The 14163-nt window shown below is 32.6% G+C and overlaps 1 protein-coding gene across 1 annotated transcript in view; it reads right to left on the reverse strand.

Moving 5' to 3' along the window:
* Positions 1 to 994: 994 nt before the first annotated feature.
* Positions 995 to 14163, reverse strand: part of LOC127699138 (DNA repair protein RAD51 homolog 2-like) — a 31120-nt gene continuing 17951 nt past the window's right edge. The window contains exons 6-10 of the mRNA XM_052202885.1: positions 8496 to 8679; positions 7305 to 7374; positions 5125 to 5240; positions 1727 to 1805; positions 995 to 1092 (exon numbers count right to left, since the gene is read on the reverse strand). Coding sequence (XP_052058845.1) covers positions 998 to 1092; positions 1727 to 1805; positions 5125 to 5240; positions 7305 to 7374; positions 8496 to 8679 — 544 coding nt within the window. The 3' untranslated portion in view covers positions 995 to 997. The remainder of the gene's footprint in view (positions 1093 to 1726; positions 1806 to 5124; positions 5241 to 7304; positions 7375 to 8495; positions 8680 to 14163) is intronic.

The raw sequence follows: 14163 nt of genomic DNA on the forward strand, positions 1-14163 counted from the left end.
TTCCTAACAATTTACATAGAGGTGTCAAAAGTTTCAATAAATAGAAAAAAATTTCACCGACACTTTTATAATTATATAATTATAATCAATAAACAATTTTTCAACTCTATTTTCGGATATAATCAATACCGGTATTTGAAACATCCCTTCTTCAATGTACTTGTTGATCTTGTAGCAGTCTGCTTTCAACAAGTGCTTGAGGTCATATGTTCAATCCTTGTTGTTGTCAAACTTATCCTTTAATATTGGTATTTGCTATTCATGTTGTTGTGGCTTCAGGATAATGTGACTATGTAGGGTAATTGGTCGCTTGCAGACTGTTGTAAGCAAGCATACTAAATATCTGACTCTGCTTTTCTGTCTAGTAACTAGATACCCTAATAATGATTCTGGCTAAGTTTGGTTAAATTTGGCTAAGTAGTTTCAGAATTATTCTTTTTAAAAGTGAACAGACAACAGAGGAGGGAACCAAGTGATGGCATAAGCTCAGACTGGCCCACCAGATGAGCTAAAGAGCAAGGTATACTGTAAACCATCTTATTTTCCAGACTTTTGCAAGTAATACTCGCTATGAAACAGTAGAAAAGCTTGGCAAGCCTCGCTTTTCCTACAGTTTCTAAAACTGGTACAAATTCTCCTTTTTTTTGGACATATTTTATTCATATATTGTGTATATCTTGAATGGTGCAAAAATTGTGACAGGATGTACATTGCATTAATGAAGACTCCTGGTTCATTTCATATAACTAAGTATATGATTGATGATTGGTCCAAATTTTGGAAGTTATAAATGCACTCATTAAGTTCTGAATATACAATATTAATACTCACTCATAAGAACTCAATGGAAAAATATTACTCAAAATATCTTACTCTAGATGCTGCCATGAGATGTATTTTCATAATTTATAACACAAGCCAGCAAACTATTATATGGGTGTATGAATACTGGATAATTTATTAAATATGGCATTGTAAGATGAACTCACAGTATGTATCATTTCTTAGTGGCATACTCTAGCGGTAAAGATGATCGGACTCTAATATTCTGTATCCCTGGATCTGTTCCATGGTAATGACCAGCTCCATCAACTGTTAAATACAAAATTCCTTTACAATTTTAATAATAACTAAATCATCAATTTATTAAAGTATATGATGTTGTATGAAAAGACATGGACCATATTGAAAGCTTAGCAAATCAAAGAATACCCTTGTGTCTGTACTAAGTCAGCCTATCTTGGCCATGTGTTCTTTGTTACTGTGAATTCATTATTATCCTTGAGATACAAATTTCATGGGTATAAGTGAGCCACAAATTCAAATGTCAATGTTTGCTAGTATAGTGTAGGTAAATGAAGTGAAAGGTGCCACTTCTGACCTCTAACCTTTACAGACCTTCTTGTACAGTACCTGTATCTTGTATTGTGTAGGTAAATGATGTAAAAGATGCCACTACTGACATACGACCTTGACATACCTTCTTGAACAATACCTGCATCTTGTATTGTGTGGGTAAATGATGTAAAAGGTGCCACTACTGACCTCTGACCTATACATATCTTCTTGTACAATACCTGTATCTTGTATTGTGTAGGTAAATGAAGTAAATGGTACTACTACTGACCTCTAACCTTTACAGACCTTCTTGTACAATACCTGTGCCATGTATTGTGTAGGCAAATGATGTAAAAGGTGCCACTATTGACCTCTAACCTTTACATACCTTCTTGAACAATACCTGTATCTTGTATTGTGTAGGTAAATGAAGTAAAAGGTGCCACTGGTGATTTAGCTACCAAAACCTGGGGAAAAGAGAAATTACTCATCAGTTTCAATGATTCCTTGGAAAACAGCACTTCAAACCAAATGTATCTGCGATTTGTGTATGTAAGCATGTACGTAACCAGATTACAAAACACAATACTTTAAAATGAACTATTTGTACTGCATTTAATTTTAGATGAAAGAATGGGGAACTAGATATCAATTATTGTAAAAGTTATTTCTAAAAACATCAAATAAAAAATTTCTGTTTTTCCAAGTTTGAATATAAAGAATTTATTGGGGAAAGGGAGATAACTATACACAAACAAACACAGAATTTCTTGAATTCTAAGAGGGATATATTCTTCACTTATTTTTTATCCCTCAAAGCCTTTATATTATTCAATATAAATGCATGATTATCCTTTCATATTCTGCCACCTTTAACATTATACTCTTAATCAGCTGATTTATCTTCAATTGGAAATATGTGTCAAGTAGTTTCTGTTACAATATTCAATAAAATGCTTCGCTGGGGCGCAGCTTGATACGACCGCAGAGGTCGAACCCTGAACAGTTGGGGCAAGTATGGACACAACATTCAAGCTTGATACAGCTCTGAATTTGGATTGTTATTAAATATTTGACACAGCATAGGTTTCTGACACAGAAAGAATGTGGTCTAAGAACTTGAATTTTTTTAATTTACCTATTATGGTCCAATGTCCAAAATCAAAATACACGGTTAGATTCAGCATATCAAAGAACACCATATATTCAATTTTTGTTAAAATCAAACAAAGTTTAATTTTGGACCCCAACTTGGACAAACTTGAAAACTGGGCCCATAATCAAAAATCTAAACACATGTTTAGATTCAGCATATCAAAGAACCCCAAGAATTCAATTTTTGCTAAAATCAAACTAAGTTTAATTTTGGGCCCTTTGGACCTTAATGTAGACCAATTTAAAAAACGGGACTTAAAATTAAAAATCTAAATACACGGTTAGATTTGGAATATCAAAGAACCCCAATAATTCAATTTTTGATGAAATCAAACAAAGTTTAATTTTGGACCCTTTTGACCTCAATATGAACCAATTTGATAGCGGGGCCCACAAATAAAAATTCTAAATTCATGGTTAGATTCAGCATATCAAAGAACCCCATATATTCAATTTTTGTTGAAATCAAAAAAAGTTTAATTTTGGACCCCAACTTGGACCAACTTGAAAACTGGGCCCATAATCAAAAATCTAAATACATGTTTAGATTCAGCATATCAAAGAACCCCAAGAATTCAATTTTTGTTAAAATCAAACTAAGTTTAATTTTGGACCCTTTGGACCTCAATGAAGACCAATTTAAAAAACGGGACCCAAATTAAAAATCTAAAAACACGGTTAGATTTGGCATATCAAAGAACCCCAATAATTCAATTTTCGATGAAATCATACAAAGTTTAATTTTGGACCCTTTTGACCTCAATGTGGACAAAGTTGATAACGGGGCCCAAAAATCAAAAATCTAAATACATGGTTAGATTCAGCATATCAAAGAACCCCATATATTCAATTTTTGTTGAAATCAAACAAAGTTTAATTTTGGACCCCGATTTGGACCAACTTGAAAACTGGGGCCATAATCAAAAATTTAAATACATGTTTAGATTCAGCATATCAAAGAACCCTAAGAAATCAATTTTTGTTAAAATCAAACTAAGTTTAATTTTGGACCCTTTGGACCTTAATGTAGACCAATTTGAAAACGGAACCCAAAATTAAGAACCTAAATACACGGTTAGATTTGGAATATCAAAGAACCCCAATAATTCAATTTTTGATGAAATCAAACAAAGTTTAATTTTGGACCCTTTTGACCTCAATATGAACCAATTAGATAACGGGGTCCACAAATAAAAAATCTAAATACATGGTTAGATTCAGCATATCAAAGAACCCCATATATTCAATTTTTGTTGAAATCAAACAAAGTTTAATTTTGGACCCCAATTTGGACCAACTTGAAAACTGGGCCAAAAATCAAAAATCTAAATACATGTTTAGATTCAGCATATCAAAGAACCTCATATATTCAATTTTTGCTAAAATCAAACAAAGTTTAATTTTGGACCCTTTGGACATTAATGTAGACCAATTTGAAAACTGGACCCAAAATTAAAAATCTAAATACACTGTTAGATTCGGCATAACAAATAAATAAATGTGATCAAAGATTTTACAAATCTAATGCGCCATACTGTGCAATTAAAGATTACTTCTTGATATTTTTCAATATTTGAAATTTGAAAAAAAAATAATATTTGAAGAATAATTCTTTTTAATTTCTGAAATCTGAAATGAGAAAAAATTGGCCCCCCACAATTTCTTTTTATCCCCCCCCCCCTTTTTCCCCCAAAAAAATTCTTTCCCTGAAGATATGGTCATAATCTCAATTCAAATTTCCAATGGAGTTGGCAACCATAATTACCCATTTAAATTTACCATAGTGCTAACTTAATCTATTTTATAATAGAATTAATAAAAATATAGTGTCAAATCTTTCATATGGATTTTTTTGTAAAAAAAAAAGATGAAAACATTTGCAGATATTTTTACTGGTCTTCCTTTATAAATATGCATTTCTTTAAACATAATTTAAAAGCAGAGTAAGGGAAGTAACCAAAACGTTGTATTTGGATTACCTCCCTTACACTGTTTTAGATTATCTTTATTGTTCATTAACCATTACTTTATACATAATTTAAAAGCAGTGTAAGGGAGATAATTTCAATGATGTATTTGATTTATCTCCCTTACACTGCTTTAAATTATGTTTTGTACTAAAGTATTTGTCCATTAACCAGGACAACCTTGTTTTTCCCCCTTTTTTGCCCCTAATTCCTAAACAGTTTGAGCCATAACCCCCCCCAAAGCAAATCCTAACCATCCCTTTGTGGTATGGAAACTTGTAGTATAATTTCAGAGAGATCCATACACCGTTCCACAGTTATTGTCTGGAAACTAGAAAATGCTCATTTTTGGCCCCTTTTTGGCCCCTAATTCCTTAACTGTTGGTACCATAACCCCCAAAATCAATCCCAACCTTCCTTTTGTGGTATTTAACCTTATGGTCAAATTTCAAAAAGATCCATTCACTTAAACTAAAGTTAGAGTGCGAAAACCAATATGTATTCGGACGACGACGCCGGACGACGACGACGCCAACGTCATACCAATATACGACCACAAAATTTTTTTGCGGTCGTATAAAAACAGCTAGGATTACCAGAGTGGGGTCCATAAAAGAGCAAACTGGTTCCAGGAAGTAAATATAACTGTTCTACATCAACTTACTTGTCTTTTTTGTCCTTCAAGGTATTGTAAAATCAACCTTGTGTTAACATTATGGCTCCAGGTATTCCCTAAGGCTGCCGTCACATATCCACTGTCTGTTTCTGGTACAATTTCTCCTGTAAAGAAAAACAATTATTATCATAGAATCAATGCATACATACATTAATATAAGCACAAGATAAATATTTTTTTTTATTTCTACAAACCCCTCAGGAATTTCAACATGAGGTGGTACCATTAAAACTAAAAATTTATAGTGACAATTTTAGATCAAATTCATACAAGTAATGAATGCATGAGAACTCAAGTGTTTAATTTACTGGGAAACATATGTTTTCCTTTAAAATAAACCAGATAATGAACATATGCACCAATGGACTAGGTCCGTTAAGACCTCTTTTTGGCCCTAAAATATAGCATTTTGTAAATTTGTTAAAAATGTAAATTTTTAGCTATCAATTAGGAAAAAAAATGTTTGTTACATAAATATGGGCTGTTTTTGACAATACAATGCACATGCATCAGGTACTGGCATCATTAATTCATGCAACATTACTCAAATCTTCACAATTGTAGCATTTGTGCTCATTTTTAGACAGTTTTTGTCTAAAATGGAAGTGCCCGCACTTGTGTTCAGTCTTAATATTCAAGTATATATATGTTGTATTTGATGATGATTCATAACATATATAAAGGTTGAAACTGAACATGAATGCAGCCACTTACATTTTGGAGAAAAAAACATCTGAAAAGTAACGTTTTATGGCATATTTGATAGATTTTTCTTATGTAAGCTTGAATTGGAGCACCTTTAATGACCAAATCAGTTCAAATCTTTTACATAATTCAATCAACTGAAGTAGACACTGAAAGTGTTTAAAAAATGTCAAAAATCTTTCATCAGATGTACTTCAAATTTTAGACCAAAATTAGCCCTTACCGGGCCTTCTCCTTTAAAGTTGATGTGACCACAAAATACATGAAACCAAAATTTTAATGAATGATTGGATGGGCATACAGTCTGGAATAAACTGCTTCGCTGAGCGCAGCTGGATACGCCAGCAGAGGTCCAACCCTGAACAGTTGGGGCAAAAATGGACACAATATTCAAGCTTGATAGAGGTCTGAATTTGGATTGTATTAAATATTTGACATATTATAGGTTTCTGAATAAATGTAGTCAAAGAACTTGAAATTGGTTATATGAATTGAATTTATATTCAAGTAAAGATTTCTTGCTGTTGTGCAATACACTGTGCTGTTGCGCAATACTTAGTAAATCTGTTGTCAGACTATAAACAATTAAAGTTCAATTAATTCTCAATGTCATATTAGAAATTTATGAAAATGTAAAGGGAGCTTACATCAATAGATATAAACAATTCACAAAAGTTTCATGAGAATTGCTGACAGCATTTTTGAGTTATTGTCCGAAAACTGGAAAATCCCCCCTTTTTTAATGAATAAAACCCCATAACTCAGAAATGTAAAATGTAAAATTTATAAAATTCTAAACGGAGCTTACATCAATAGATATAAACAATTCACCAAAGTTTCATAAGAACTGCTGAAAGCATTTTTGATTTTTTGTCCGAAAACTGGAAAATCCCCCTTTTTTTATGAATAAAACCCCGTAACTCGGAAACGTAAAATCTAAAATATATAAAAATCGAAAGGGAGCTCATGTCAATAGATATAAACAATTCACCATAATTTCTTGCAAGTTGGTGAAAGCATTCTTGAGTTTTTGAGTTAATGTCCGACATGTTGACGACGGACGGACAGACGGACAACAGTATACCATAATACGTCCCGTAAACGGGCGTATAAAAACTTACTGCCCCATGACTATAATGATCAATATAATACATAGCCTTCATTCAGTCAGGTAAGCTTGAATGTTAATATATAACATTATATAATATAGGGAAACTTTCTGTAATTTTTTATTTTAAAATTGCATTAAAAATCAAGTCTTTCCTACAGAAAAATACAGACTGTATAACATAAATCTCAACAATAACAACAATATATTTTTTTTTGTGTAGAGGTTAATTTACATCTAAGAAATCAATAATTAACAAGGCTGAAGGTTGAACAGAATGACAGAACAACTTTTCAGTTTCATCAGTGGCAGAATGTTTTAACTTTATCAAATATCCTAATTTAAATATTGTTACCTCCCTCCTCCAAATCAGAAGGTGTAGGATTCTGTCCAAATCTTGTTGTAATCTGATTGGTTACCACAATCTGTAAAAGGCAATTTAATATTTTCATTATGCATTTTCATCTCCCCTTGTGTTTTTATTTTTCAGTTGCATGCATGTGTTGTAGTTGCTTTATGCTATATCTGATGCAAAATGTACAACCTAGCTGATAAAAACTTGGTGCTTTTTAGGAAATTGAAATATGTTGTTTGCATATGCTGCTGTTTAGTGTTAGTTTATGCTTTATATATTCAGACTAAAGCTCTATAAGCTTGAGTCTGATCGTTTTATTCATTTGGAATCTTACCAAAGTTTCTTAACTACCGTACCTACTCACCTAGTAGTTGGAAATTTGGGAGTAAAATTCATAATCCAGAGAGGGGTACCAACTTATAGGCGGGATCCAGCGACCAGAGGAAAAATCCTAGCTTGAGAAAAGTGGTCAGGAATGAATTTCCTGGTCAAAACTACGTTGGTGATTGTCAAACCTACATAAATCTCTAAATAAAAAGTTTTTATTGAAAATAAATGACTACAATACTGTCTTTGTGTTATGCATGCTGTGAAAAATATTTTCAACAAGTGTTGTTTGATTTTTAATTTTTTCAGGTTCATATTGGTTTATATTCGCTTTTCTCAAACAATAGGTTGTTAGTCATACTCTACAAACTCATTGATGCATTACGTAAACAACACTGGCTAATGAAACAGTGAACAAAACAAGAGGAATGAATACATCTTTATTATTAACAGCAATATAAATCATCATGATGAACATCAATTAAATTCAAACCAAATAAACATTCATGCAGAAAATGAATATAATTCCTGGATTTGCATTGGTTTTACCGGCGTTCAGTTACTGTCAGCTGCAAAAAAAATGCCAAAAATTTGTCCCGACTTATACCAGTGTCAAGACCAAATCCTTGGAATTTGGAGCTGAAAAGGGCAACCGACTTATAGTCGGATCGACTTATACTTGAGTATCAACGGTAAATATGAAATCTTGTGATGTGTGATTTTTAGTTCCTCCATATCTTTTGGATACAAAATTGTGTAAACAACTGTTAAAAGTTTGAATTTGTATTTATTTTTTGTTTTTTGACAATAACAATTTTTGAGGTTTATCAACTGAATACAAATACATAGAGTTCTTCTACTTACAGGAATACAAAAAACTTCTGCCAGATATTTCAAGATGGCTGCCTGCTGTGACAGGAAGTTGGTTCTGTCAATCAAACTTTTTCCGCCACTCCCACTGTATTCCTTTCTAACCAATGATGCAATAGAATCTACCACAATCAATTTTATTTTTTTTGATATTATCTCCTCTTCTAATGATGTCAGTCTAAATAGAAAAACAACAAAACGTTTTTAAATTTATACATTTATATGTGTTAGATGTGTTTCTACAAAAATTCTTGACAAGCAGAGTGTATAAAAATAAGAAGATGTGGTATTATTGCCAATGAGACAACTCTCCACGAGAGACCAAATGACACAGAAAATAACAACTATAGGTCACCCCATGGCCTTCAACAATGAGTAAAACCCATACCGTATAGTCGACGATAAAAGGCCCCAAAATGACAAATGTAAAACAATTCAAACAAGAAAACTAAAGGCATGATTTATGTACAAAATAATGAACAAAAAAAACAAAATATGATATACAGCAACAAACGGCCACCCTGAATTACAGGCTCCTGACTTGGGACAGGTACATACAGAATGTGGCGGGGTTAAACTATTTAAAGGCGCCAACCCTCCCCTAATCTGGGACAGTGGTGTAACAGTACAACATAAGAACAAACTTTAATAAACTGCTTCGCTAAGCGCAGCTGGATACGCCCGCAGAGGTCCAACCCTGAACAGTTGGGGCAAAAATGGACACAATATTCAAGCTTGAGGTCTGAATTTGGATTGTAATTAAATATTTGACATATTATAGGTTTCTGAATAAATGTAGTCAAAGAACTTGAAATTTGTTATATGAATTGAATTTATATACAATTTAGGATTTCTTGCAGTTGTGCAATACACTGTGCTGTTGCGCAATACTTAGTAAATCTGTTGTCAAGACTATAAACAAATAAAATCTTATAACTCGGAAACGTAAAATCAAAAAATTATAAAAATCAAAAAGAAGCTTACAAAGATAGATATATAAACAATTTACCAAAGTTTCATAAAAAATGCTAAAAGCATTTTTGAGTTATTGTCCGAAAACTGGAAAATCCCCCATTTTGTAATGAATAAAACCCCATAATCGGAAACGTATAGTCTAAAATTTACAAAAATCAAAAGGAGGCTCATGTCGATAGAAAAAAACAATTCACCAAACTTTCTTGCAAATTGGTGAAATTGTTTTTGAGTTCTTGTCCGATAACTGGAAAATCCCCCTTTTTTAATGAATAAAACCCCAAAACTCGAAAACAGTAAATCCGAAATTTATAAAAAATGAAAGGGAGCTCAGGTCAATAGATATAAACAATTCACAAAAGTTTCATGCAAATTGGTGAAATTGTTTTTGAGCTATAGTCTGAAAACTGGAAAATCCCCCCTTTTTTAATGAATAAAAACCCAAAACTCGGAAACTGTAAATCTGAAATTTATAAAAAACTAAAGGGAGCTCACGTCAATAGATATAAACAATTCACCAAAGTTTCATGCAAATTGGTGAAATTGTTTTTGAGCTATAGTCTGAAAACTGGAAAATCCCCCCTTTTTTAATGAATAAAAACCCAAAACTCGGAAACTGTAAATCTGAAATTTATAAAAAACTAAAGGGAGCTCACGTCAATAGATATAAACAATTCACCAAAGTTTCATGCATATTGGTTAAAGTGTTTTTGAATTAATGTCCGACATGTTGACGACGGACGGAGGTATACCATAATACGTCCCGTAAACGGGCGTATAAAAATCAGTTGATAAGGGCTTAACTCATCAGATGGATACAAAGCAGAAATACATCAGTGTACACATATAACGATTGTATCATAATGAAGGAACAACCGAAAAAAAAACCATTTTATCTGTACAAATATTTTAAACTTCATACTACTGTTCTCTATGGTCTATTATCAACCTATGCTTGTGTATAAATGTTTGATTTTATGTGTAAACATTCATTGACACGGTGAAAAAAAGAATTTGTGTCCATAGGACTCAATTGTGTGAATGCCCCACTCACACTTTCAGATTTCCATGTTCAGCAAACCCTGAAACTGAGTAATAAACTGTTAACACAGAGATATTTCACACCTTTTTGTTATTTTGAAAGATAAATGCAAATGTTGAAATATTTTGACATGTAAGTTATGCAAAATATTCAAAGTTAATAGACCATGACTGAGGGGCGGGGCCAAATAATCTCTATGGAAATGAGATGTGCCAATGTTTATACAACTGCATACCAAATATCATTGACCTACACTAGTAATTCCCCATAAACTGACCTAATAACAAACTAAAACATGTCAACTAAGCAAAAGTTTCAATTCAATAGACCATGACAGAGGAGGCGGGGCCAAATTATCTCCATGGAAATGAAATGTGCCAATGTTAATACAATTGCATACCAAATTGACCTACACTAGTAATTCCCCATAAACTGACCTAATCACAAACTAATACATGTCAACTAAGCAAAAGTTTAAAAGTCAATAGATCATAACTGAGGGACCAGGGCCAAATTATCTCCATGGAAATGAAATCTGCCAATGTTAATACAACTGCATACCAAATACCATTGACCTACCACTAGTGGTTTTTAAGCAAAACTCTAACCTGAAACAGGGAATACTATTGGATGGATGGACATAGAGACCAGAAAATGTTATGCACCCTACAATCACAAGCAAGGTATAAAAATAAGAAAATACCAAGGGTAAGTCAAAAATCGTACATACATTACATACACTCCTAGTAAGCTGCAGTAGTATGTCTTTACAATTCTCTACCTATTTTATCTATAGATTTTTAACTTTCAATTAAAAAGAGATGAACATAATTTTTAGTATCAAATAATACATTTCTCTAGGAGGGTTACAGTATGACTGCAAACCACCCCTTTTTTTTTATCAATATATTTAAGAAAACAAAAAAGTTGTTGAAATACATCAATTACATACTTAATAAGCTATACCTTTGCACTTTTTATCTAGGTTTTACCTTTATTTAAGAGAATAACAAATACCAAGTATGTGTCCATAGTACACGGATGCCCCACTCGCACTATCATTTTCTATGTTCAGTGGACCGTGAAATTGGGGTCAAAACTCTTATTTGGCATTAAAATTAGAAAGATCATATCATAGGGAACATGTGTACTAAGTTTCAAGTTAATTGGACGTCAACTTCATCAAAAACTACCTTGACCAAAAACTTTAACCTGAAGCTGGACAGACTGACGGACAGACGGACAAACGAACGGACGCACAGACCAAAAACATAATGCCCATAAATGGGGCATAAAAATACAGAGATGTTGTATGATCTGCAATGAGACAGCTATCCACCAGAGACCAAATGAAGTGCATGTAAGCAACTATAGGTTAATGTACAACCTTCAACAATGAGAAAAAATACCATATAGTCAGCTATAAAAAGCTTAGGTTTAAAAAATGTAAACCATTTCAAACAAGAAAATCAACAGCCTTCTTTAAGTTAACTACAATAAATGAAAAACAATTGTGGCAGACAGAAACAAACAACAACCACTGAATCATTATAATCCTGACTTTTAACAGACATATAAAGAATGTGGTTGGGTTTAACCTGTTTGTTGGATGGTTGCTTCCCTTGTTAACAATAGTAAGCTGTCCTAAACACCTTTTCATCAATTTTGATACCTTTTTTAATAACAGAAGAAAATGTCCAATGAACACCTACAAATATTCCCCTTGTAAGCTGTAAACTGTTGTTCTAAACACCCTCCCATTTTCAGTTAAAATTTGTACCTTTTACGAGAACAAGTACATTATTAGTAAGCTAGTGTAAACTGTCCTAAAACACCCTCCCCTTTTTAGCATTTTGTTTTGGCACTGGCTACGGTTACATGGAAATGTAACAATAATAAAAAAGTTATTGTTACATTGGAGACTAATTGCCGGAATACAATGTTGGCTAAGGAACCGATTAATTACGAATTTAACAATAATATTTGTGTCTACAGTTACATTGCGTTATTGTTACATTAAAGACTGCAATGTATGCAAGATATATTAAACTTAAACCTTCTATAGTTTTGTTTTTGTCTTCGATACCGTATAGCTAATTTTCGCGGGGTGTTTATTTTCGCTTATTTTGGCGGATAAAAGAAAATCGCGAAAATTAATGCATACTTTTGTTCTTCTATAAGCTAAAGTGTCGGTCGGTAGGTCAATAACGGTATAGGTTATTTTTAACAACATATAAAAAAAGGGCATTGAACATACATGTACTTTATAAAATGACTGTCATGTGTGTATATCCTTATCAATTAGTGTCAAATAGATTATGAGTAGGGTACTCTATCAGGTAATTACCCTTATTAATTAGTGTCAAATTGCATAAGAGTTGTAAATCATTCTTGATAATTTTATAACCTAATTAGTGAGTACATCAAAGTTCCGGTCAAGATCAATGAATAAGACGTCGTTTAGGGAAACAAATCAATTAACTTGCTTCTCAATTTTTCAATATTTTATATGCAACAATTTCAGTATCCGCCAAAATATTTAATTGGGATTTAAGAATCCACTAAAATAAAAACCACCAAAATTTGTCGTATACTTTGTTGCCCCTAAATCGCGAAATTTTACACCCGCAAAAATAACCCGCTATACGGTATGTACTAGATAATATTAGTGATAAATAATAATAATAATAATAATATTATTCAACAAATAGTGTTTAAATAGTATTAAGCATTGATTTAATTGTTTTGATGTTCTTAGAGATATCAAAATTGAGTATGGAAATGGGGAGTGTGTCAAAGAGACAACAACCCGACCAAAGAGCAGTTTAGTAGTGCCAAAGGCGAAAAATATAGTTCAATGGTTCGCTGTTAAGAACTTGGGCTGAGAAAATGTATTTTCTGGTTTGTGATGGCTGCTTGGAGTGATTTCACAAAAATGCATCGGACTTAAACATGATCCAAAAAAACAACATACTGGCCTGATTTGTGGAAACTGTCATTGTAAATAAAATAAAATGCTCCGCAGGGCGCAGCTTGATACGACCGCAGAGGTCGAACCCTGAACAGTTGGGGGAAGTATGGACACAACATTCAAGCTTGATACAGCTTTGGATTTGGATTGTGATTAAATATTTGACACAGCATAGGTTTCTAACACAGATTGAATGTGGTCTAAGAACTTAAAATTTTTAAATTGGACATTCACCTATTATGGTCCAATATCCAAAATCTAAATACATGGTTAGATTCAGCATATCAAAGAACCCCAAGAATTCAATTTTTGATGAAATCAAACAAAGTTTAATTTTGGACCCTTTTGACCTCAATGTGGACAAAGTTGATAGCGGGGCCCAAAAATCAAAAATCTAAATTCATGGTTAGATTCAGCATATCAAAGAACCCCATATATTCAATTTTTGTTGAAATCAAACAAAGTTTAATTTTGGACCCCGATTTGGACCAACTTGAAAACTGGGCCCATAATCAAAAATCTAAATACATGTTTAGATTCAGCATATCAAAGAACCCTAAGAATTCAATTTTTGTTAAAATCAAACTAAGTTTAATTTTGGACCCTTTGGACCTTAATGTAGACCAATTTGAAAACGGAACCAAAAATTAAGAATCTAAATACACGGTTAGATTCGG

The sequence above is a fragment of the Mytilus californianus genome, unplaced genomic scaffold (genome assembly GCF_021869535.1).
Source record: "Mytilus californianus isolate M0D057914Y unplaced genomic scaffold, xbMytCali1.0.p SCAF_4, whole genome shotgun sequence".
NCBI classification, from domain to species: Eukaryota; Metazoa; Mollusca; class Bivalvia; order Mytilida; family Mytilidae; genus Mytilus; species Mytilus californianus.